The sequence below is a fragment of the Panulirus ornatus genome, chromosome 67, assembly GCF_036320965.1.
Source record: "Panulirus ornatus isolate Po-2019 chromosome 67, ASM3632096v1, whole genome shotgun sequence".
In the NCBI taxonomy this organism is placed as follows: Eukaryota; Metazoa; Arthropoda; class Malacostraca; order Decapoda; family Palinuridae; genus Panulirus; species Panulirus ornatus.
The window spans coordinates 11,620,086-11,644,182 of NC_092290.1; the positions used below are offsets into that span (position 1 = coordinate 11,620,086).

Sequence of the window (24,097 nt, forward strand, 5' to 3'; positions counted from 1 at the left end):
GGTGAAGGAAACAAAGGAATGAGTCATAAAGATAACAATTTTGTACTGATTCGGAAGAATTTTGAGAAATACTGAAGAATGAGTCCAGGTGAGCATAGATATGAATGTGGAGAGAATGAAACTGAAAGAATATACTGGAATGCGATGGTTATGAAAGGAACGAGAGAAACATTATCATTTCAGTATGAACAAAGCAGAGTAAGGATACAACAGAGGCAACAGAGTAGAAGGCTGAGTGAAGGACGACTTGATGTATTATTATATTTTACTAGAATAACTCACAGTCTTACGGCAGAGGTGGAATGTCTGTTGCGCTCTGTGGCATTCTGAAAGGCTGTCGCAATGTCAACCAAAGATCATCTCATAAACATGATTAACCAGACATGATAGTTTTCTCGAGTAAAAACGCTTGAGCGGAGAAGATCCAGCCGATAACAGTGACTAAGAGGATGCCCTGCATATGGTCCAGGCCCAGGGGAATGACGCCATCTGCCACAACCAACTGGTCGCTACCACCTCCTCCTCCGTCAGCGTCGCCTTCATCATCGCCATCCTTCTGTAAGGGAGATAAACACCTGTGGCTACAAATCTTAATCTCATTTTCACTGTACATAAATGTTCACTTGCAACGCTCTCTGTTGCCCACACAGGACAGGTTGGTCTCATACTCTCATATGAAGTTGATGCAAATGACGCGTGGAACGCGTTTGATATCTGCAGGGAAGTGGATTTCACGAGAATCTTTGGGAACGATTACTAATGGAAATGTTCGAAGTTAGTTACAAAATTTCCATTGAAATAACAAAAATCTATCAAACATAATATCCCAGACAACATGACTTGTTAAAATTATATATATATCTCCTGTCTTCACAGACATGTGAAGTGTTCAGCGATTCTGTACATGTAACTCAGCTTAAAACTATGAATATATCCTGTCCTCACAGACATGTGAAATGTTCAGCGATATCTGTACATGTAATTCAGCCCAAGTCATGATACTTCCAGAGACTTTGAATATCAATAGCGGCTTTTCAGTCTCTTGTGCACTTACATGTTCACTTCCAAGCCTAAATGTGACATCTCTAATCTGTTACTTTTATTAGGTAGGAATATAGTAAGAACATATTTTGTCCAGTCGTGCATTAAATAGACCACAGGGACTTTCTAGGAAAGAATGATAACACTATCAAATCGTAACTTTTGAAGGACAATTTTTTAATCAACCGATATGTCTCTGGGATCAATATTATATTAGACTGGCATTCATTTAACACAAATAGATGATCATGGGTCACCCTGGAGGGTCGAGCGCATAGGTTTGAATCCTATGTATATATATAAATATATATATATATATATATATATATATATATATATATATATATATATATATATATATATATATATATATATATATATATATACATATATATATATATTCCTATGAGTCCACGGGGAAAATGAAACACGATAAGTTCCCAAGTGCACTTTCGTGTAATAATCACATCATCAGGGGAGACACAAGAGAGAAATATAACAGTTAGTTGATATACAACGAAGAGACGTAGCTAGGACGCCATTTGGTAAACATGCGATCGTCCAACGTCTCACCTCATATGCAGCTGCCTGTCGAAGAGAATCGACGAAGTAGTATCTGACTAGGCCGCTCTGTCGTATCCAACCGAGAACCATGTCAACTTTCCTCTTAAGTGGCGAATGGCGTTGTAGGGCCATGGCGATGGTGTAGGACGCAAAGTTCTCCTGCAATACACCATTGAAATTCCTTATAAAAAGACAATACAAATCATCGAAATGTTTGTGAATATAGTTGAATTTAGATGGCGATTTGTGAACTATAGTTATATGCGGTTGGTTTAGGTTATTACCTAGTATTTTTGTCTTTCTACTTCTAGCACTTATCTCAGGGTAGGCTGGGCTCACTGGTGTATCAAAGACTGTTGACTGGTTATTGCAATATTTTTGTGTGTATATATATATATATATATATATATATATATATATATATATATATATATATATATATATATATATATATATATATATATATATATATATATTATTTTTTATATATATACATCCTCACTTGGCCCCCTCCTCTGTTCCTTCATTAGGAAAACTAAAAACGAGAAGGGAGGATTTCCAGCCCCGCTCTCCCTACCCTTTTAGTCGCCTTCTACGACACGCAGGGAATACGTGGCAAGTATTCTTTCTCCCCTATCCCCAGGGATAATATTTAGTTTCTATAAATCTAAGAATTTTCTTTATTTTCATATTTCATCACACTACCGAGACACAACAAGATCATGCACAGACAATTTAATGTAACTCAGACCTTCATGATTCTCATGCGAGGGATACCCTGGATGGTAAACTTCGAGACTAGGAACTCCAGTGTGACTCGGTTCCCCAGGAAGACAGCCTTGCCCTCCAGAACCAAAGGAAAAGCTTCCTCTTGAAAGTCATATCCCTTGTAAACTTTCGTCAGTCCCTGTAGATATGGGGGAAAATCAATTAATTCCTCTAATAATTTATTAATCTATTATCTATTAATTCCTTTAATTAATTTATTCTTGTATATCATGATAATAGAAAGCGTAAACACACACACCAGTCCACACAAGTTGACATAAAACACCTGTGGAACCTTGGGTTTAGTTCCTTCTTTCATCGAAAAAAATAAGAGAACAGCGAGTTGCAGTGAGCCAAAGGAAGGGATCTTACAAAGCAAAGACGAATGCCATATCCTGTCAATTGCTTTTGGAAAAGTTTCGAGGACTGCGTCAGAAGTTTCATCAAAATCCCTGATGGAGGAGAACCAGAGATGAGTCACATAGCAGAGATCACCTTTCATTTGATAGAAAACGAGGGGATATTAAGCGTTTGAGAAGGTGAGAGTCTAAGGAAGTTTCAAAGACTTTGGGAATAGCAGAGATGCAAGCAATGGGGCGTTAATTGAAAGGGCCAGAATAGTTATCCTACCGTAGGTATTGGCTACACAAAGGGGTACTTCTAAGCGACCGGGAAGGTCTGGGTTCTTGGAGGAGAAATAAGTGAGGAAGAATCGGTGCTGGCTTAGAGGCACATTTTCTTAAACTCGAGGAGGTACGTCATCTGAACAATAAACTGGTCCACCTGGAGCTGGATAGATCACCTGGAAGACCCTCTAAGGGGACAGTATAGGAGATGACATAGAATCTGCATCATCTAAAACTGAGTTAGAAGAATAGAAAGTGCCAAAAAATAGCGACTTCATCAGTTGGAAAGTTAGCAACAGAGTGACCAGTTCAGTAAAGAAAGGCTGCATCACAGTTGTTGTTGGAAATACCTTCGGTTGACCAAAAGTATTTGTCATTAGAAGAAGTCAAGTCGCATATTTTCTTTTTAAGAGAGTGCGCTTGGTTCTTCGAAGAACAACTCTGCAATGATTCCCGGCAGAAATGTAAGAGGAATGGGTTTCCAGGGAAGGGAAAGCTGTCATTATCCGTTTTGCACCGTCCCCTAATGAGACAGGCATCAGAGCAGGAGTGATCAAGCCACGACTGAGGAGAAAAAGATATGGATGAAGCTGGGATATAGGACTCCATCCCAGCCAAGATCACAACTCCTATGCCCTCAGCACAACATGAATTATCCCAAACAGAGAAACAGTGCATGAATAGTGGAAAGGTTCGGAGGTCGTGAAGGTCGGGAAGTCGGGTAGGGTGTTTATAATCAATTATTCCAGATGGTTGATAAGAGGAATAGAAAAGGCCTCTGGGCCACCACCAAGATCGTCCTGGTGAGAACCTAACCAATCCTTGTGGTGTACATTGAAATCCCCTCAGAAGGGGATTTCAGCCCGGTGTTGTGAAGAGGACAGAATATCGTGCCAGGAAGTCAAATAGTCGAAGAGTTGGAGGATAGGGGTTAATATACGAAACAAAAACAGTAATAGAATGTAGAGAGGTTTTTAGCCAGATGGCATTAAAGTTATGAAGCTCAAGAACCACTAAAGCAACCAAACGATGTCTTTGCACTGCAGTTGGTACAAACTCCAACCCTTGGAGTAGAAACAATGATCAAGATTACAGGAAGAGATCTGATGACCTGATAGCACAAATGAGAAGCAGCCTTGTGGAGTTGGATGCCTGAGAGACGTAAATTATCAGGGGAGGAGGTAATCAGATGCCATTCAACAGAGAGAAGGTTAGTATCAAGATCAAGGCTGTTGCAGAAATGAATAGAAAAACTCCAAGGTTTAGGATCTGATACTATGTAAGTAGGGAGGACCCCAGTGGCATCATGGTGGTCAAGTGGTCCGTAGGATTCGCCCAACCCCTCTCCTCCAGTAGCGCCGATCCCAATCGGCTCCGGGGAATTCTGTATTGGTTGGTTTGTCATAAAGGAAATACAGAAAGAGAGATTCGTGAGAAACATACGTCGTCAAGCGTCCTGTGTGAGGCGAGAATAGAAATATGGCAAAGTGCCTGAAAGTGGGTACGTGGCAGTACATGATAAACGTTGCCTTGCTGTTTCACTGCGCCTCAGCCACTATCCACTCCCCAACACATACACACACACACACACACACACACAACCCAGGCAGCAGTACCTCATTGGTCGAGGTTTACTACCTGCTACCCATTACAGAAACAGTGGGTACCCACCTACTAAACCCTACACTTGTTACGTCTTACTCTTCTTAGGTTTGACTCTTGATCACTACTCTCTGTTTACGGTCAGTCAACCAATTTCTTCACCACCGAAGTATATAACCTTATGTATACTACGTGACTTTACTTTCTCTTAGCAATCTCTTCTGCAGGATTTCTTCGAATCCTTCCTGAAAATTTAGACAATGATGCCATCTACTTTCATCATATATATTCATTGTATCGATGGAAATAGCGAGCAGATTCATCGGACATGAAAGATTTCGTCGAAAAAACATGTTGAGAGTCGTTAAAGAAATGGTGATCCCCTTAATTTCTGGACTGCGAGTCATTGCCGAATTTGAGAGTCGATTTTACATTGGCAAATTTCTAATCTTCTGGAACTTTTCAATGTAGCAAGAAACATATTGATAGGATAAGGCAAAGGAATAACTATATCGAATTTTTTTGTTTTTCATTTTTCATTACCTTCGGATAAGACGTACCAGGACTTACCGTATCATTTATCTTTCATTCTGCTGGTGGTAGACATTGAACGTGTATGTCAATATGCCACAGAAGGTTTCCTTCTGCCATTGGGACTGTATATCCGAAACGTGAAATGTTTCTAATGGAAAATACGAATGAAAAGAAGTCATTTAAGATCTGTCGTGGATACATTGTGTTGAATCAAGTCACCATTTGACTTAATTGATAAACCAGTTGAGTAAGTATTGACTCTCTTGCGTCTCAAATAACCATAAATTCTCTAAGGTATCTTATAGTAAAGTTAGCAATATGCTCATCATATTGAGGTTTACTTTGACGCATGACGTATTTTTCTTTTTTTTTTGGAAAAATTACGATATTCGCTCTACTATTTTGATTATTGTGCCATTTCAGTTTCTTATCTGCTGCTTATTCTTTTTACACAAGAAAACGAAACATTTCAAAGATTACAAACATCCCTCAAACACGAAACAAAGATTCAACAGAAACTTCCCCAGCAGTCTAACAAAAATCAACAACTCATCCCTTCCATTGTATAAACGAAAACATCTTTAAACTAGTTTAATCAGAAACTATAGTTAGATGTATAATAGCAAGTTGGATTGCCCAACAACTGTCTCTCTGGAAGCAGTTGAGTGAGTATGTCAGTAGTTATGATGCAAGATACAGAATTTTATTGATGGGTGATTCCAATAAAAAGAAAAACTGTTACTATATCTAATCAAGCCTGAGATGAACAAAGAAATGGCAAATTTTCTTGATATTAAGTATTTGGAATGGCTACTCCCATCACATACAAGGAACAGGCTAAGATACAATCAACAAATATCCCGTCCAGTTCGAAGAAATTCACCATATGCCAGTCTGGTAGAATTGTGTGATGTGGAACATATTCAGTATCTATAGACATGTTTCAGAGTTTTCCCGTCGACTAACCTGTAGGTAAGGGTCACTTGAAGCAGCTATTCCAGCTTTATAGATAGTTCCATCTGCCGCCACTTGCAGACCGGATTCATATACTTCCTTGATGGTCTCCATCATAGCCGGTGGCTTTCTCACAATTAGGAAAGCCCTCAGGTTGGAGGAGTAGGCAATGGTCAGTATCATTGTGTACAGCCACAGGAACATGACCAAGATCTGAGTGCTGGCCATACGAGGTAAGGAAACGTGAGCTTCACAGAAGTGCATACCGAAGGCGTAATACCAGCTGAAGCTGAGGGACTGAAGGCTTCTTATCTCTTCACCACCACTGTTCATAAGAAGGAGAAAATGTAACCAGAGAATGATGCGAGTCATTCATTCCCAATGATGTCATTAAAAATCGTTTGAAGTAAATTACTATATAGATAGAAAACAAGAGTTCTTGTTAAACATTTTCTTTTTTAATTGGCAAGACGGTAAATTCATTTGCATTATCACACCTCGAGTTGGTAGAGGAGTGAAAAAAGTCATCCATTACATTCACTTGTTACCATAACAGTCATGCACGGAATTCGGCTCTACATGTTTCAAAACCAACTGTATATATATATATACAACATACAAGCCTCCAACAGCCAGGATCGAACCCGGGACCCCTGTGCAACAGGCGGGAGCGCTACCGCTAGGCTATGATCGCCCCTAATAGGAGAAAGACCATTCAAATACTATGTACTCGAATACTCTTCTCCCTCAGAATAATATGTCTGCATATCCACAGGTGTCTTTGAACACACACGAATCCGGCTACACCCTCCTGACATTTTGAATGGACAGTCTCTTTTACAAAGCAAAACACCTGTTTTTCTAGGCATCACACAGTGACAGAACACATATTTCCTGAAAGACCCGACGGACACTAAGTAACCGAACTTCCAATTCAGACCGTAACTTGAAACCACCAGACATACGCCTATCGTAAGCCACACTCCCTAGACAAACACGAGTCACACTCCCCCGCTTACCGTCTGGATATCACTCATCACTGCAACATTAACAACACAGTTTCATCATAACCCAAGATCCTTCACGACGTAACTACCATAAAGAAGACGCCGAACCCTTACTACCTGCATTTTTTGCACATAGACGCACACACAATGTAACAATGATTTATGATCTGTGATCCCGACCGTTGGAAGTAGCCGGCTTCCTGAGAGCTGCACGAGACACGTAAGGATAAAAGAAACTCCTGGAACAAGAAGGTTAATTAAGGTGAAAATTATATAGATTCCAGTCATAATGCCGAACAAATCATTTCCTCTATAGCTAACCTAATCTTAAAACAAAGCACTGTTACGTGGAGCTAAACCACAACTCCAGCGGGAGGTTGATCATGTCTCGGTATTTCAAGCTATTCTTAATTTCGTCAGTGGTATGAAGGATTGTGTGTGATGCTCTCTTCTCTGCTTGATGTAGCGCATCCTACTTCTCCTCACCAGCCATATGAACAACCTGGCACGTAATTTATGCTTAGCTAACACCTTTTTTTTGTGGGTATCTATGCCATATTGTGTAGCTCAGATACTCTGCATCAGTGTAATGTTTCTCACAACTCCCTTTATATCGTAGCCACAACGACTTTCCTCATTCCTATCTTCATGCTATATATTTCCATTACCCTTTCTGTTGTCTCTGCAAGAGGGAACGGTCCAAGTGACGTCACTTTGTATTATGTATGATACTATGAGTTAAAAATCAGAACGAGTAAACATTATATACAAATGACATGGGAAAAGGATATTAGGGAAAAAATTTATGAACCTTGTTAATAATGCGAAGTTTACTCATACCTACCCTAAAGAAAGTAGGAAAATTACATTATAGGATGACTGTGTGAATATTGACATAGGACATTTATATAAAAAAGAATGAAAAATACGTTAATCAAGTTTCTGCGAGAGAACATATACAGGAGTGAATAAAGGAATCCCAGGAGAAATAGGGTGCAATGATCCATCGTGGTAAGTACACACTCACCATCGGCTGCTGCACCAGGCCACGAAGAAGAGAAGCGGACCTGAGACAGTGAGGCCAGCGAGGATGGCCAGCCACATCCGAATGTGGAAGGGGAAGGCCAGGGCTTGCCAGCGGGGAAGTGGTGGCTCCGTACGGGTCATGAAACACGTCATCTGTGTCAACACAGCTGTTTTGATTAATACATATTACGTCTGGAGGCGGCTGGTGCAAAGATGTTTCTGTGTGAGGTGATGTACTGAATATAAGATCTTGATGAATGTTTGGATTTCAAAACCTGAACTTGTTAATGAAGTTAGACCATATGGACCTAAGAAGAGGTAAGAGAAATCTGAAGGTTTAATAAATAATAGGAAAATGCAATGAGAGAAAATAGTAAAAGTGAAAGTATCATATGTATCTGATAAAATATACCATTTTTGTCATGTATATCCTCATGGCTCTCTGCTATCTCCTCACACCACTCCCTAACTCTTTCCTGCTTCTTCATTTTTTGGCTTCCCCATCTCTCCTCATTTCCTCATCTCACTTGTATCCACTTTCTTATTCATTTTCATCTCTCATACATATTTACCAAATGCCCACATCACTTGTGATCACTTGTACCAAACGTATGCATCTTCAGAGGACACCACAAATACTATTTCCACCAATAAGATTGTGAGGTGGTGTTCTTCACCGTCCTAGTCACTAGGTGGAAAAAGTACCTTTCCCATCTGAGGAAAGAGGTGGTATCATAAGGTTCATTCCTCGTGTGGCTGGTCTCCACAGAAACTATGAGAAGGAGTAATCCAGTCAGTCGCATACTATGAGTTCAAGTCTGAGTTACTAGGACACACAGGGAGATCTCAGTAGCGTAGTAGTGGCAACTGTATACTTGTAGTGCACGATGAAGCAGCACATGTAGATTTCATTACGCAGGATGAGAGAACATCACGGCCTTTCGGTAAGGATTTTGACAGACAAAAGAAGGCTGTACAGAATTTAGAGTCAGAAATGTGGTGGTTAAAGCAAAAGACCCAAAAGAAAAATAGAGGCAGTCGACAGATTTCTTAATCAAGATTACATAAAAGTTTGGAGATTCAAAATCCGTGTAGCTTGCAATCGTGGTATTGGTATTAGAACAAACACCCTGGAGAAAAGGACCATGATCACACATCATTACAAAAGATAATGGCAAAATATAGAATCAAATATATACCTTCATATTTTCCTTACGTAGTGAATCTTCAAGATCGCCAATGTATACCATTCAAATGAATGATGAAAAGCTTATCAGGTCACTGATTTACTGTGCAATGAACGAATATATCCGGGTTTTACATTACCTCTGATGTATAAGGAGCAGAGAAGTCTAAAACTTCCGTCTGAAAGCTAGACACGTACAAGTTAGCAACTCCAATATCCACTTCGTTTCTCTCTAGTTGTCCCACCATTCCATACCACGAGCCATTTTCCAACTTTGAGCCCCACGTCTTTCCTGAAGAAAAGATTTTAATGAATATAAAGGCTGTCCAAGAACCTCCTTGTTGAATACACAGAAGATCTTGTATGATACAGAAGTAAGGTATGATGAAGATTTACTTTGCGATCATCAGGTCTAACTTTCTTCTTGCCAGTAGCCATCATGGCCTGTTTGTAGAATTACCAGGCAATTTTCTGAACGCATAGTCTCTCCTCTTAACACATATGACGCAGACATAGCCTTTTCATATGAAGGTTTCTTTCACGGACAGAAGTCCACATCAAAGCTGAACCTTGATCAAAATATAAAGAGATTAATGAAAAGGTAGAAACAAGTGATGAGGAAAGGATTTACAAAGTTTGGAGCAAGTGAAAACAGGTCTTTTAATATGTGTCAAATCATAGTTAATAGGAAAGACATGAGATGTTAGAGTTCCAAAGACTCGAGGTGTAGGGAAAGAGTTATCAAAACGGCCCACCCTTGAGTTGCGTGGTATTGCGTGGTCTAGCTAATGGTAGGGGCAAGCAAGTAGCCTACCATTCGTTCAGTAATTGTAAATTTCGACCTAGGGGTCTTAGAGGGTATCACTGTCTCCTGTGAACTCCTGCACCCAGAAAATCCAAGTTAGATTCAATAACCATATAATTATGATTTTTCGCATCTTTACGGGAGGAATCTTTGTTTTGTTCTCGTTAGTTACGTTTCTTAATGTAGTGCAAGGAAGGACTAATAATTGAGACGGACAAGAAAATTCTCCCTCAGGTCACTTGCGCTAGGGAAACATTATACAAACCGAGGGAACACATTATATTCCTGAACTTTAAGGAATGCAGTCAGTGGCCATAAAGTCCGAAGTCATACAATTAAGGTGTGGGAGGCAAGTTGCTAGAAGCAGTGAAAAGTTTTTGTCGAGGATGTAAGGCATGTGTACGAGAAGGAAGAAAGGAAAGTGATTGGTTCTCAGAGAATGTCGGTGACATGGTACAAGAACCAAATGTTCATTTCACAAGAGATGGCTCTTTACTTTGAAGGTTGAATCGTTCTCATGGTCCTCATACAAAGTCAATTGATGTGTTGCAGTACAAATGAATGACAAATGAATGACAGGAAGGAGGGAATAAAAAAGTACTGATGCACATTTTTAATGACAGTGTTTCTTCTTACAATGTTGAAAACGTTCTTGAAATTTGGTCTGAAACTGAATCCAAGTTGCTTTGGTCGAAGATTAGAAGCAATTTCGCCACTGACGCATCTAGCAGACCTGCCTTTCCTACCAGACAGCAAATAGGGACCAACTACACCGGGCCTGATCACATTACTATCCTTCATGACACTGAACGAGACATCCAGGAAAGGGGCGTAATGGGAGGCAGAAGATCCTTGACGAGACAAAGACTGACCAAGTTGGTAAATTCTGTAAGGAAGATCTCGATGACTAAACGTAAGGCTGGGTCTTTAATATGCTGGTGTCTTGTACCTGTGGGATCATCTGCTGGTCCAGGTGGGAGGATTACGACTGGTGGGAAGAGACCGTCTGTATGGGAGGTATTATCACTCGGGTACTTGGGGTGGGTGTGTTTCTGGGAGAGTTTGATCCGTGGTGATATCTCTCTATGTTTGGGTATTACCATCATCACCAGCGAGTGAGATACAGGTATAGAGAGTGTACTGGTAATAGATATATATACGTACTAATGCAATGTATTTAGAAAACAACATATCATCCACCAATTTCATGTTAGATGTACAGATTCTACGACTGGAACGTTAATACGTTACTATCAGGTGGTTCCTCAAACTTGGCAGTGAAGTTAAGAAGATAAGCGACCGCCTTGGTGACCTCGATGTCCACGCCGTAGCGTGACACAATCGACCCGTTCGGTGCCCGGCGATAAAAGATACACGGCTCAAACATGAACGTGGAGACCTGAGGATGAGACGATGGACGTCATGTTGTCGCATGTGTGTTCACATATACTCAGTACGTGTTTCAGGATTACCAAAAAGTCTGATGTGGAGAAATTCTATAGCTGATTTTAGGTGGTTTGTCAGATATATATATATATATATATATATATATATATATATATATATATATATATATATATACACGAATAAAGTGCATATGAACGCGCACCTTCATAGAACATACAATCTTCAACAGCCAGGATCGAACCCGGGAGCCCTGTGCCGCAGGCGGGAATGCTACCGCTAGGCTATGGGCCCATAACCTAGCGGTAGCAATCCCGCCTGTGGAACAGGGGTCCCGGGTTCGATCCTGGCTGTTGGAGGTTTGTATGATATATATATATATATATATATATATATATATATATATATATATATATATATATATATATATATATGTGATAGTTACCAATGCAGTGACACATGCATTCACATCGAAAACGCCGTTGTCACCATATATTCAGTAACAGAAATATGTTTCTCATCCCACAAACATTGCCCAGCAACCTTGGCGTTACAGTTTAACATACATCACATTGTATCACACAGCCATACATCGCCTTGATGAATACACCATAGTTAACATATCTTGAACAAGGCACCCCGCGAACACTCACAATACTCACACAATTAGGTTACCTTCCCGTAAGTCAGTAGAGACATACCATAGTCAACCTACCTTAAGAACGGCTCCCTGAAGATCAGCCAGTTTGTCGGGGAAGAGATCTAGTTGGTGGGTGAACCTGTGGTGGCGCCAGGTGTTGATGCGCCTCACTCCCTGACCCCAGTACAGCTGGTTCATGTATAGCATCCACTCTCCCTCGCTGCTAGACTGTGAGGGAGAACATAAGCTACAGTACAGCTGGTTCATGTACAGCATCCACTCTCCCTCGCTGCTAGACTGTGAGGGAGAACATAAGCTACAGTACAGCTGGTTCATGTACAGCACCCACTCTCCCTCGGTGCTAGACTGTGAGGGAGAACATAAGCTACAGTACAGCTGGTTTATGTACAGCACCCACTCTCCCTCGCTGCTAGACTGTGAGGGAGAACATAAGCTACAGTACAGCTGGTTCATGTACAGCACCCACTCTCCCTCGCTGCTAGACTGTGAGGGAGAACATAAGCTACAGTACAGCTGGTTCATGTACAGCATCCACTCTCCCTCGGTGCTAGACTGTGAGGGAGAACATAAGCTACAGTACAGTTGGTTCATGTACAGCACCCACTCTCCCTCGGTGCTAGACTGTGAGGGAGAACATAAGCTACAGTACAGCTGGTTTATGTACAGCATCCACTCTCCCTCGGTGCTAGACTGTGAGGGAGAACATAAGCTACAGTACAGCTGGTTTATGTACAGCACCCACTCCCCCTCGCTGCTAGACTGTGAGGGAGAACATAAGCTACAGTACAGCTGGTTCATGTACAGCATCCACTCCCCCTCGCTGCTAGACTGTGAGGGAGAACATAAGCTACAGTACAGCTGGTTCATGTACAGCACCCACTCTCCCTCGCTGCTAGACTGTGAGGGAGAACATAAGCTACAGTACAGCTGGTTCATGTACATCATCCACTCTCCCTCGCTGCTAGACTGGATGAGGAATCATAAGGAACAGTGGAGATTGTACGTGCTCATTCGTGTGAAATACCCATTCCTTCTCTGTGATGGACTATGGGAGAATAGATCTTTTGACTGAAAGTGTTGTGCAATGAATCCTGGAACTCAGTATCTTTCTGAGAGGCTTTGATCCTGTACTAAGTCGATCTCATGTCATTCATTTTCTGTCTATCCCTCTATCTCCAGAACGCATTACTGTACTGTAATCTATACTGAATTCTGTTGGTCACATCTTGTAGACCAAGTTGACAGTTCGTCTAGATTAAGTTGGATATCTCTATGATCATTTGTAGATATCTTCTCGCTCCCTATCATCATGTTATCAACATATCTAAAGTATCTGGAAGGTAGGGTAGGTTTCACCTCAGTGATACGTATCATAGAAATCAAACCATTATCAGTTGCCCTTAAACATTAGATTTTTTTTTTACCGTTCTATGTTCTTGGTGATTTCTATAACTATACATAACAATATTTCATGTGGAATTTTATCAGAGGTCACTGGATGTTACATAGGAATAAATCTATATGATATATTTTGTCACAGTTCTCGCAAAATTTCCTGTATACATTAATGATCCAGTATTCTTACCCTTAACTTGGTTAAAGATAGGCGGTTCTGTTATTGTGTATGTGTGTGTGTGTGTGTGTGTGTGTGTGTGTGTGTGTGTGTGTGTGTGTGATTGTGTACTTAGGTAAAGGATATGTCTACCTTACCTTGACTACTCCCACGATGTGTTCCGTTTTCTTTCCGTTCTTTGTAGATACGAAGGCCTCCAGCTGCTCCAGCAACGGTGCAACCAAAATATACCTGACGTAAACAAGGATTGTGAGGGAAACGGTAATACAAGCACAATGTAGGATCGAGACTCACTCTTGCTTCTTCGTGTCATAAGTGTCCTCCGAGTCAGGTGCTAAGCTAAGCTTTCATCTCTTCAGACATGATCACAAGAGAATGAAACATCCAGTTACTCAAGAATATCACACCGTCCTACATCTCGGGAAACATTCTCTGTTATGTTACAGTAGCATTACCCATCCAGTCGTCTACCAGCGTTACAAGCACTGATATATATATTCTCTAACCTTATATTATTCCTTATTTCTCATAAACATCTATAACTGATCCGTGACTGGAAACCCTCCCCTCCTTGTATTTCAATTTCTGACAAAGGAAACAAAAGAAGGAGTCAAGTGGGAAGTGCTCATCCTCCTCGAAGGTCAGATTGGGGTCTCGGGATGTGTGTGGATGTAACTGAGATGAGAAGAAAGGGGACAGGTATTGTGTTTGAGGAAAGAAACCTGGATGTTCTGACTCTGAGTGAAAAGAAGCTCAAGAGTAAAGGTGAAGAGTGGTTTAGGAAACTCTTGGGAGTAATGTCAGGAGTTGGTGAGAGGGCAAGAGCTAAAGAAGGAGTAGTACTGCTCACGAAACAGGAGTTGTGGGAGTATGTGATAGAGTGTAAGAAAATAAAATCTAGATTGATGTGGGTAAAATTGAAAGTGGATGGAGAGAGATGGATGATTATTGGTGATTATGCACCATCAACTACATCATATGCCTTCTCCAGATCCATAAATGCTACATACAAATCCATTTGCCTTTCTAAGTATTTCTCACATGCATTCTTCAAAGCAAACACCCGATCCACACATCCTCTACCAATTCTGAAACCACACTGCTCTTTCCCAATCTGGTGCTCTGTACATGCCTTCACCCTCTCAATCAACACCCTCCCATATAATTTCCCAGGAATACTCAACAAACATATACCTCTGTAATTTGAACACTTACATTTATCCCCTTTGCCTTTGTATAATGGCACTATGCAAGCATTCCTCCAATCCTCAGGCACCTTCACCGTGATCCATACATACAATGAATATCCTCACCAACCACTCAATAACACAGTCAAGCCCTTTTATAATAAATTCCACTCTAATACCATCCAAACCCACCGTCGTGCCGGCTTTCATCATTTATATTCCTATGAGTCCATGGGGAAATGAAACACGATAAGTTCCCAAGTGCAATTTCGTGTAATAATCATATCATCAGGGGAGACACAAGAGAGAAATACACAAGTCAGTTGATGTAGGACTCCATTTGGTAAACATGCGATTGTGCCAAGAGTCCACCCTCTCCGACCAACACCGGCAGTTCACACGACAGTTTGGACCACCATCCGTCATCACGATCGACTGGTAACCAGAACTCGTAGAAACAAAAGTATGAACAGTCCTGGACGTACCATTGTGAGGGTCATGAGTGTAAATCTCACTCCTCGTATACTAAAGACAAAAGATGATACACATACACACACACACACACACACACACACACACACACACACACACACACACACACACACACACATAGATATCCTAGTCTACGCTAGGTATCGAACTGTGATACACAAATGAAAATGATTCATAGAAGGTGTTACACTCAGTGATATCTCTACCTGCCGCTGTAATCCCAGGTATGATGATAGATATTGGCGTAGTTAAGGAGAGACTCTGGTGTGTCAAGCAGGAAGAGGTAACCACGACACATTGTGGACTCCCACATTATGCTCAGCAAGTCGTCTGTTGCGTTGATGTTCACCACCTGAAGGAAGGACAGTAGTGCACAGGAGCACATGAGAAGGGTAGGTAATAGTGCCCTTGACGGTCCATGACGAGGCTATCTGAGTTCTAATCTACAATAGATTGTGGTAGAATCAGGATAGTAGAGCATAACTGTTAAACTGCCTGAGGGAGAGGTGCCTCTCCTTATGTTACACCATGTAGTACAGGTGAACCATACTTCCATGGAAGTTTTATGGACAAACATGAACGGAAAAAAGATCCTCACCATTTCTAACGAGCGGCTTCACTGAGACTGGGCTCTGAAAAAAGAAGGAGAGTCAAATGCTTCTTCTTGAAGAGCTATTATCTATAGATGTCAGACGTGAGTGAGGAATTTCTCAAGCCTTCATCTAAAAGCACTGATATAATTTGTCTTTACAACGCAGAAAATCTCTTGCCTACAATCCTAACACATCTCTTTTCTCTGATTTTGATACCATTAAATCTGATCGTTGAATCTTTGTCTACAGTAAAATGTTTTTCGTATATTACGTTGTCGAAATCTTTTAGGTGTTTTGAAACCTTCTGTTATATCTCCTCGGAATGTGCGATTCTCTAAGAGAAAATAATTCTTAGTCTTTGAGTCTCTATTGGTGACTATCATATCTAAGTGAGGGGATTAGATTGGCTGCTTTTCTATGAATTCATTTTAGTTGTCCTTCAGCTCTGACCGGGTTAGGTGACCAGAAGTGAATATCCTGTTCCAAGTGAAGTCTGACCAGGGCGTTCGAAGGAGTGAGTATTGTATCTTTGTTTTATAATTTACAATTCTATGAATCACAGGATCCTATTAGCTTTATTGCAAAAAAAATTCGGCATTATTAGGTCATTATTTTTAATCATTCCAAAGGATTTCCTTCTCTCACCTTTAGAAATGGTGCACCGTGAGGTTTGTATTGTGTTACGTATTTTCATTATCAAATTCATTACCTCCCATCTAACTACTTTGAAATCCATTTGCCTCAGAACAGACGACTCCATCAGTTTGCCTTAATCCATTTGGAACATCAGACATACCTCTCTTTTTTTTTCACTAGGCTGTATTTCCCAGCTTCAGTCATCGATAAATTTTCCAAGTTTTGTTGATAACTCCTGTTCTCAAGTCAGTGATGGAGACTATGAAAAGTATGAGTCCCAGGACTTAGCCCTAAGGTATGCCATTACTCAGATGCTTAATCTGTTTGAAACCAGTTGCTCTTTCCTTTCCCATAACCAGTCTTTTCTGAGTTGCTTTGGCGAAGGGTTTTTGAGCAAGTTAAACTACATAACACTTGGAGGGTATTTTGGATTTCAAGTTATTATACATACACGACTAATGAACTCGATTAGAGTCATTTACTGGCCATCCTTATTCCGAAAGCCATGTTGTTGGTAGGTTATTAGTCTATTCTCTTTCTAGGAATTTCAAAACTTTGTCTATTGTTTCTTACACTTTTACTAAGACCAAAATAAAACTGATGGGACGGCAGTCCTACGCGTATTCTCTATCTCCATCGAAAATGGTGCTACGGTAAATTGATCTCTATCATTTGGGACTTTTTCAACTGTAGTGACTTATTGAATGTTTTCGTGATCGGAGAAGCTTTTCCCAGCTAAGCTTCAATGTTCAGGTGGGATGTATAGCCTGGAACGAAGGACTTATTCAGATTTACATTATATAGATATCTAAGTACTTAATAGATTTTGATATTACGCCCAATTTCTCATTTTCGGTGCCCAGAAATATAATGTTTATCTATGGTCTATCAGAAGAATAAACAGCATTAGATACTAAATAAGAATACTAGTTTAGAAGGGAGTTGCTGTTGATGTCACTAGAGAAGGTGTAATTTTCACTTGATAATGAGTCAGTAGTATATATATTCTTTCTTTATACTTTTTTATTATATTTAGTCGCTGTCTCCCGCGTTAGCGAGGTAGCGCAAGGAAACAGACGAAAGAATGGCCCAATCCACCCAAATACACATGCATATACATAAGCACCCACACACGCACATGTACATACCTATACGTTTCAACGTACACATACATATACATACGCAGACATACACATATATACACATGTACATATTCATACTTGCTGCCATCATCCATTCTCGTCGCCACCCCGCCTTTCATTACTTACTCCATCGAACCACCTCACACCAATTATTGTCCTCAAACATTTCATTTCCAACACATCCACCCTCCTCCGCACAACCCTATCTCAAGCCCATGCTTCGCAACCGTATAACATTGTTGGAACCACTATTCCTTCAAACAAACCCATTTTTGCCCTCCTAGATATCGTTCTCGCCTTCCAAACATTCTTCAACGCTCCCAGAACCTTCGCCCCCTCCCCAACCCTGCGACTTACTTCCGTTTCCATGGTTCCATCCGCTGCTAAATCCACTCCCAGATATCTAAAACACTTCACTTCCTCCAGTTTCTCTCTATTCAAACTTACCTCCCAGTTAACTTGTCCCTCAACCCTACTAATACTCACTCCATCTCCTTTTCACTTCACTACTACTTGTTATTACCTCTCCATTAGTCTCCTTCACCGATGTTCCCATTTGTTCTCTTGTCTTACGCACTTTATTTACCTCCTTTCAAGACATCTTTTTATTCTCCCTAAAATCTTATGATACTCTCTCACCCCAACTCTCATTTGTCCTCTTTTTCACCTCTTGCACCTTTCTCGTGATCTCCTGCCTCTTTCTTTTATACATCTCCCAGTCATTTGCACTACTTCCCTGCAAATATCGTCCAAACGTCTCTCTCTACTCTTTCACTAACAATCTTACTTCTTCATCCTAACACTCACTACCGTTTCTAATCTGACCACTTCCCACCTTTCTTATGCCACAAGCATCTTTTGCGCAAGCCATCATTGCTTCCCTAAATACATCTTATTCCTCCCCACTCCTTCATGTCCTTTGTTCTCACCTTTTTCCATTCTGTACTCAGTCTTTCCTGGTACTTCCTCACACAAGTCTCCTTTCTAAGCTCACTTACTCTCACCATTCTTTTCACCTTAACATTCTTCTTTTCCGAAAGCCTCTACAAGGGTAAGTGGTATCTTTGATATTTTTCTTGCTTCTAACGTATCAAAAAAATGCCTAAGGCTTCTTTACGTTGGGAAAAATCTTTTTTCAGTGTGTTTTCTTGCTGGTTCTGATTCTCTTCTCAAAGTATCTTGGCAAATGTATGTACCACATTTCATGGTTGTGTTTGCTGCCACTTGGCTTGGATAACATGTAAACCTTTTTTTTTTTCAGTGTTTAAGGAAGACGCCGAACACTTAGTGCTCACTTGTTTTGCATTTCCTGCACATAGACACGACCGGTGGACGTTGCCAGGTTAGGCCTAAGTGCTACAGGAACCTCATAACGATAGAAGGGATACTTAACACGGGAAATTCAACCTTAATAATAACCTGTCCAGCCGCTTAGCAACACCATCCTACGCAGGACTTTTATTACCTCCTCTCTTTTCTTCAAACCACTTGCCATCATTCTCTCACCTCGCATACCTCTACATCCTAAACAATCGAAGACGTTCACCATAACTTTATAATACTCATTGCACGTCCACTTCACCTCCTTTCTGTCTATTACCACTTTACCTTTTCTCCGCATTCCACTTTGCTTCTATATGATCTCTGACACCATTTTTCCTCCATCCAAAACATTCTCTGATTTCCCTTAAGCTGTATCAACAACTGAAGATCAGATGTCTCTCTAGGCTGATTTGTTTGACCACAAAATACACCACTGACCTGTCGTAGATTAGGCAGCTGAAGCAGTTCCTCCAGCACGGCTTGTTGACCGCTGTACCCAGTATCATAAGCCAACACCAGATTACATTCCCTGAGCTCTTGCTTGGCTACTGCTACCAACATCTGCCTCAGTGAATCTGTATCTCTTGGAAACATCGAGATCTCTCTCGTCCTTTGCTTCTCTAAAACCTTCACAAACTTTCGCTGCATTTCCATCCTTCTTGGTCTAGCGTTGACAGCTTCACTCCCGGCTGGGTAGTTGTCTGTGTTGAGGTGATGACCCATCAGCGGGAGCCGTGTTGTCAGCTGTCCATCATAAGTCGTTAAGGGCAAAGGACTGCGGGTAGTCACCGCTGTGAATGTTGTGTAAGGCAGAGGATCTCGGTCGTGGGAGCAGTTGCTCGGGGAGTTGATTGCTGTATTCACATGGACCTTGCGGCATGTTGAGAACGCGAAGACCAGCATCGAAAGCACCCGATGTAGGCCCATCTTGACAATATACCTGGTGCAAGAGAACCAGTTAGCTCTACCTGCCTGATACAAGAGAACCAGTTAGTTCTACCTGCCTGATACAAGAGAACCAGTTAGTTCTACCTGCCTGATACAAGAGAACCAGTCAGTTCTACCTGTCTGATACAAGAGAACCAGTCAGTTCTGCCTGCCTGATACAAGAGAACCAGTTAGTTCCACCTGCCTGATACAAGAGAACCAGTTAGTTCTACCTGCCTGATACAAGAGAACCAGTTAGTTCTATCTGCCTGATACAGTGTTCTACTATTCATCACATAAATAATCACTGACGATAGGTTGTATGAAAGTTACTGGGATCTAAGGTAGCTCTTATTCGTTACATGAGTATCCATTCAGATAAGTAGATAGAAATTACTTGAATTTAAGGAAGTTCACGCTGATTACCAGATGAAATTACAGCACTAACAGAGAATACACCAGCAATAGATATTCAGTGATATGAATACAAACAAAAGGCAAGAAACTCTCTGCATAGCACTTAGAGGTGAAATATCATGTGTTAATATCATTATAACCGTGATATGTATAACCACTTTTATCATCCACCTACAGACCTTGAAGAATGTTAAGATATCGGTAAAGATACATGCCAAAAGAGGAAATTGTAGAATGATATATATTCCTTCGATATACCACTATTGTTTACTACTCTCTCTCTCTCTCTCTCTCTCTCTCTCTCTCTCTCTCTCTCTCTCTCTCTCTCTCTCTCTCTCTCTCTCTCTCCCTCCAAGATAGTGCACGCATTTCTTTACTATACGATCAATATTCTTTTGTCTCGTTTCTCATTCAGAAGTAAGGGTTGTGGGAGTGTGTAAAGGAGTGTAGGAAAGTAACTTTTAGACGATGTAATTAAATATGATACCGGAGAGCAACAAATGGATGATGATTTCTGATTATGCACCTGGCTATCAGAAGAAGGATGGTGAGAGGTTGTGTCTTGGGAGCAGCTGAATCATCATGTCACCAGATATGTCGCTAAAGATCGGGTATAAGTGATGGGTGATTCCACTGCATGAGTGAAACATGAGACAACTTATGGTATAACTGGGTGGACACAGGGTATAAGTGATGGGTGACTCAAGTGCATGAGTGACAAATGAGGCAGCTTATGGTATAACTGGGTGGACATAGGGTATAAGTGATGGGTGATTCAAGTGCATGAGTGAAACATGAGGCATCTTATGGTATAACAGGGTGGACACAGGGTATAAGTGATGGATGATTCAAGTGCATGAGTGAAACATGAGGCAACTTATGGTATAACAGGGTGGACACGGTATAAGTGATGGGTGATTCCAGTGCATGAGTGAAACATGAGGCAGCTTATGGTATAACTAGGTGGACACAGGGTATAAGTGATGGGTGATTCCAGTACATGAGTGGAACATGAGGCAGCTTATGGTATAACTAGGTGGACACAGGGTATAAGTGATGGGTGATTCCAGTACATGAGTGAAACATGAGGCATCTTATGGTATAACAGGGTGGACACAGGTATAAGTGATGGATGATTCCAGTGCATGAATGACAAATGAGGCAGCTTATGGTATAACTAGGTGGACACAAGGTATTCAGTGAGGTCCATAGGTTTGGTGAGCCAATGAAAACAGCCACGAAATTCAGCAACAAATCTTATTAGAGGAGGGAAGGTAGCTCCTGGGTCCGTCGTCCTCTGGTCAGTTTTCCACACCTTTTGTTTTACCAGTGACCCGACTCCGAGCCTAGCTTTCGACTAACCCCCTGAGTGGAGCACCGGAGCATGGAGTAATACCATGGATCGTGACCGTCTAGTCTGTTTTTGCAAGGCACGAACATATCTTTTAAGCTAATCTTAAACACAGGAATACAAAGGAGTTTAAACAGCAACAGACCATTGGATCCTTTCGAGGCTGTTTGTGCTACTGAAGGATATCAAACACTTAGAGATTAGTGTAGTAAAAGGTACACAGATAATTCATAGAGCATAGAATGCAAATTGTCAGTGAGCCTAAGGAGGCGCAAATAATGTAGATCATGGACTTGAAGCTCAATAGTTATCATTTCTGTTCCTAAACGTAATTATAGTTCTGTTTTCAACCACTCTGATTGGCAAATCAATCTATGCGTTTAAAACACCATTGAAGATAAAGAATTGTTGCGCTCGAGTTTGTATCCATTACTGCAAGTGAAATCAAACGAATCAAGTTTTAAGTAACTTGGAGCAAAATCATCGGTCTTTAATGATATTGGATACTAAAATTAGATCATCCCTTCGCCTTCTCTTTTCTAAGCTCAACAGATTTATGTCAATCTGTCCTGTTAGCTTGACGCTACACTCTCTCCATTCTGCCTGTCATTTTTTTTTTAGATAGGTGACCCAAACTGGCACTATACTAAGGAGGAGGAACGAAGCAATGAATTGTAGAGTAAGGTAGATTTCCCAACTTAAATTCGAAAATCCTACCCATGAGTCCAAGAATTTTGTCCGTCTTTTTTCACTGCTTATTTGGTTTTAGTTCACCGGAAATGATCATGCCCAAGTCTTTTTTCCTCATTTAGCTTCTGCATTTCAAAAGAATTCATACTGTAGATTGCCTTCTCGCTTTTGCTACCGGTAAGTAAAATTCTACACTGATCAAAAATATATCAAAACTCATTTGCTACCTATGAGCCCTGTCGATCACTTCTTATATATCAGTTTGAAGCTGCAGAGATGAAAATTCATTTGAAGATTAGTTTCCGAGTTTGGCATAGTCAGCGAATTTTGATATCTTACAATACAGCTTATTATCAATATGATTAATATATAAAAGAAAGAGAAACAGGTCCCAAAGACTGATCCCTCTGGTATTCCACATGTTACGTTTAACAATTCTGAGGTTAGCGCATTCATCATTACTCTTTACGGAAGGCCAATCAACCAATTTCGGGCAGTCAACCAATTTCGGGCAGGCGTCTTGATTACCTCTGGTGTCTATCTCTTGGTATCTGTGCAGAAGTGGTTATAAACAAGTCCTGGTATGATTTTCATACGAAGTTTATTTTATCTATAAATTCCACAAAAAAAGAGGATCGACATTCTCAAAGCTATAACACTTCTTGATACGGGATTTGAATGAGCTTTAAACAAAAAGAGAGAGAGAGATACACCACCGCCGATGACACGGGGTTTAAATGAGCTTTAACAAAGAGAGAGAGAGAGAGAGAGAGAGAGAGAGAGAGAGAGAGAGAGAGAGAGAGAGAGAGAGAGAGAGAGAGAGAGACACCACAGCCAACTTTGTTTTCCCCCTATCCTTATCTATAGATATCATCATGAGAGAGTCCATCATATCCATGGCTCGAGTCTCCGACATCTTGGGGTACTAAGAATCTCAGGGTTTCTGCCTGACTCTACTGCCAATGAGAGGGAAGGCTCTAGCAGTTGTATACCGGCCTCTCCCGCAACCTCTCCCTCTCTGTTAAACCTTCCTCTTTTTCTATTCACTATACCAACATTCGTGGTCTCTTTAGTAACGTCTTCTCAGCTGAGCACCAGTTGTTTAATGATGTTCTTACTAGCCATTTTTTTTTTGTCATATCTAGCAATAACCTCTACATACGGTTCCGCTTCAAAGATGGTGTTTGTGCTCATTCCAACATCAGCATATACCTGTTGCACGCCTCAGAGTTCCTGAGTCTCCAAACTTTGATGTTATGTGGCTCAAGGTCTGTCTCCCTACTTCCACACTTTTCCTTTGTTTTGTCTATCTCTCTCTCTTAAATTTTAAAAAAAGATCATATCTATCCACGACTATCTAAATGCCTGCAATGAGACTATGACATCCTCTTCACCTGCAAGCTGAGATCCTCTACTTCGGAGATTTCAACGTTCACCATAGGGAAAGATTGAATATCTCCCTTAGTGGAGGGACTGAAGCCCTCACGTTACTCAATTCTCAATGATTTAAGGCAAATTATCTCCCAGCCTACCCATACAGCTGACTGCTGTGACCACTCTCCTAATATTTGGATTTGTTTAATCACCT

The 24,097-nt window shown here is 40.9% G+C and overlaps 1 protein-coding gene across 1 annotated transcript in view; it reads right to left on the bottom strand.

Moving 5' to 3' along the window:
* Positions 1–97: 97 nt before the first annotated feature.
* LOC139747078 (ionotropic receptor 21a-like) overlaps positions 98–24,097 on the bottom strand; it is a 26,782-nt gene continuing 2,782 nt past the window's right edge. Inside the window, exons 2-12 of the mRNA XM_071658869.1 lie at positions 19,563–20,064; positions 15,637–15,782; positions 13,889–13,982; positions 12,233–12,385; positions 11,365–11,512; positions 9,449–9,600; positions 8,124–8,275; positions 6,102–6,414; positions 2,357–2,512; positions 1,615–1,764; positions 98–556 (exon numbers count right to left, since the gene is read on the bottom strand). Coding sequence (XP_071514970.1) covers positions 374–556; positions 1,615–1,764; positions 2,357–2,512; positions 6,102–6,414; positions 8,124–8,275; positions 9,449–9,600; positions 11,365–11,512; positions 12,233–12,385; positions 13,889–13,982; positions 15,637–15,782; positions 19,563–20,051 — 2,136 coding nt within the window. The 5' untranslated portion in view covers positions 20,052–20,064 and the 3' untranslated portion in view covers positions 98–373. The remainder of the gene's footprint in view (positions 557–1,614; positions 1,765–2,356; positions 2,513–6,101; positions 6,415–8,123; positions 8,276–9,448; positions 9,601–11,364; positions 11,513–12,232; positions 12,386–13,888; positions 13,983–15,636; positions 15,783–19,562; positions 20,065–24,097) is intronic.